This window comes from Corvus brachyrhynchos, unplaced genomic scaffold (genome assembly GCF_000691975.1).
Source record: "Corvus brachyrhynchos isolate BGI_N302 unplaced genomic scaffold, ASM69197v1 scaffold70, whole genome shotgun sequence".
In the NCBI taxonomy this organism is placed as follows: domain Eukaryota; kingdom Metazoa; phylum Chordata; class Aves; order Passeriformes; family Corvidae; genus Corvus; species Corvus brachyrhynchos.
Genome location: NW_008236217.1, coordinates 7405431 through 7408178, shown reverse-complemented (window position 1 = coordinate 7408178; position 2748 = coordinate 7405431). Strand labels below are relative to the sequence as shown.

Sequence of the window (2748 nt, the reverse complement as noted above, 5' to 3'; positions counted from 1 at the left end):
CGAGGGCGCGGGGGAGCGAGTGGGAGGGGAGAGGCAGCCCCGGCCGCACGGGTCCTCGAACCCCCCGGAGGGTTTTCCCCCTTATTTTTCCTTTTTTTTTTTAACCCTTTTCCGCACTATTTCCTTAAACCGGGGGAAGGGTAACTACAGCACGGAGGGAGGGAACGAGGACAGGAGCTCAGGAATGCGCTCTGGGGGAAGGCAGGGAGGAGGGGAAAGGCTGGCTGGCGGCTGGCGCTCCCCTCCCTCCATCCCTCCCTCCCGTGGCGGCGGGGGACACGGGGGTCCTGCCGGCGCCCTCGGAGCGCTCCGCCGCCCGGCCCCAGGGCCCCCGCCGGGGGGGCGGGGGGTGTTTGGTTTCGAGATTTGGCTGTTCTGGAAGCTGCTTGGACTTGAATAACTAAGGCGGAGGGGGGCTGAGCTCTTTTTTCAGCTCCAGATCTACCCCACCCCGAACTGGCCACAAACTAATTACATTTTCCTATATCGCAAGGGAAGCGAGTAAATTGTTCTCTGAGCTATCTTTACCTTTTAAAGAAACTTAACTTGAAAGACTCCTACGTGTGACTTTAGTGAAGTGGGAGAAACAAAAAGGATTACGAAATTGCCTGGTCCGCTCCTGCCAAACGTCCATCCCGGCCCCGCACCCGCTCCTGGCGCGGGGCGAGGCCCCCCAACCCCCCAATTTTTCGCTAAATAACTTTGTTTAAGGCTAAGCTTTCACAAATAAATAATCACATTTTAGAAATTAAAAAGAAAAGTACGAGCTGGGAAGTTACGGTGTCCCATATGTTTTCCCACTACAGTAACAGACCCACTGTGTATTAAAAATTAGGTGAAACGCTTGTTCTTAGTATTTTAAATTCGCCTTATAGTCGGGTTCACAGGTTTGTTTTTTCTTGTCAGAGGCATTTCCTTTCCTTCCAATTTAAACCTAGGCTTTCTGGAGAGTTAGACCTGTTTGTTTAATAGTATTTGATAGCTTAGTAGAATATGATATGACCATAAATTATTTATACAGTTTCACCTTGTTGGGATTCTTAGTATGAAGTACTGATTTTCGAGATTTTGAGTTGGGGTTCTTGTTTGCGGATGTATTCCACCTCACTAAAAGAAGTTTGGGAAGTTGTTGACCTCGGAAGATGAAAGAACTGGTTATATTTGGTAGAACAACTCCCCGCCCTCTGCCAAGACTGTAAAAATGAGATAGCGACTGTAGTACGACACAAAAATAGCATGTTGAGAAAATGCTACCTTCGGAAATAAGTGATAGAGGAGTTTAAAAAACCCCAAACAAAGGGTGAAGAATACTGAAATATGGATTGTGGGAAGCATTATAGTAGGACCATCTGTTTTTATTTTCAAGACACTTGGAGGAGTTTGAATTTACATTGGAGCAAATATGGACATGAAAAGCAAAACTATTTAAAACTTACGTTCTTGGTCACCACAGTGAACAACCTCTTCAGAGTTGGTAGATTTACAATAAACATCAAGAAGAAACTTGACTGAGAAGACTCCTTTATAGCACAAATGAGCCTTTCAGAGGCTTGATAATGGATTTTTAAATTCCTGAATCTCTTCAATGTAATGTATTTGGCCAGAGGAGGCCTGAAGCTGGTTTTTTATTTTCAGAGAACAAAAGGAAGAAAAACATTTTCCGATGTGAAAAGGACACTGAAAAAGGAATGCCTGAAATACATCTTGTCATATATTTTGAAATACTGAAAACTCTGGAAGTCTGTTTCCAAAGTATTGGAGTTCCAAAACGAGGGCTCTTGAGACACTTGCTGAAAAAGTTTAAGAACTGTGTTGAAACTATTCTTTACACTCTTCTTCAAAAGAAAAGCAAATAAAGTACTCTCTGTGTTCCTAAATGGTCTCTGGAAGAAGCCTGCTATCCCTTTAAGCTTTTCTGCTTTTCCTGTTTACGTTGGCAATTGGGTGGAAGTATTGTGGAGGCAGAAAACTTTTTGGAATGTTGAAAAAAATGTTTCATGCAAATCTAGTAAATTGCTTGAAGACTTCAAAATTTGAACACTAAGGGGCGCCAGTTATTTTTTTTTCTGAGGCGTAATTCCGCGAGCACCGAGTATTGACTCGGGCAGTAAAATTATCAAATCGACGGCAAAGAATGACAAAATACTTGTGGATTTGTGCAGGTATCTGTATTTGCATGGACTTCCATGTATTGTATGCTTCCAGGCAGTATTACATAGGTGGAATCGGCAGTAGCAATGAACAGCCGAGGAGTTCGAATAACTGTTTTGCTGTAAAACACCTATCGTGGTTACCAGTGGGGGCTGTGTTAAATGTCTTGAACTCTATGCTCCACTGACATCCTCCAGCAGAGGAGTTTAGTAATAGCGAATTACAGGTTTGCTAGAAAAATCTGCAGGATTTAATTTGCTTAACTTAAAAGTGTATTATTTCATAGTTTCATCAGTTGTTTCCTGGCACCCTTGAGAATACCAAGTATATGGGGCAAGTGTGTGTGTATATATAGGTATATATAATCTAAAAATAAAGTTACGGGGTTCACATTCCCTCTTTGCCTCCTCCACCCTGTCATTTGATTTGCTTCTTCTAGTTTGTTGTTTTGTGCTTTAGGTAGGTGGGGTTTTTTTCTTTAGTTACTATACAACCATTTTCCTGAAGGTTTTGTTTATGCTTGAGAAGAATAATATTATGATCAGCCATTGTTTTTTATTTTGTGTGCTGATCAAAATGAAGAAATAAAGTCACAGC

At 42.5% G+C, this 2748-nt stretch overlaps 1 protein-coding gene across 11 annotated transcripts in view; it reads left to right on the top strand.

Annotated features, from left to right (window-relative positions):
- The first annotated feature begins 379 nt into the window (after positions 1 to 379).
- The window catches only part of QKI (QKI, KH domain containing RNA binding), a 155648-nt gene continuing 153279 nt past the window's right edge, over positions 380 to 2748 (top strand). For 4 of the 11 annotated variants that reach the window (XM_017746123.1, XM_017746109.1, XM_008643323.2 and 1 more), the window contains exon 1: positions 422 to 2162. In XM_017746123.1, coding sequence (XP_017601612.1) covers positions 2135 to 2162 — 28 coding nt within the window. In that variant the 5' untranslated portion in view covers positions 422 to 2134. Of the gene's footprint in view, positions 2163 to 2748 lie in introns of all 11 variants that reach the window. The other 7 variants (XM_017746105.1, XM_017746118.1, XM_017746112.1 and 4 more) reach the window with 7 other exon arrangements.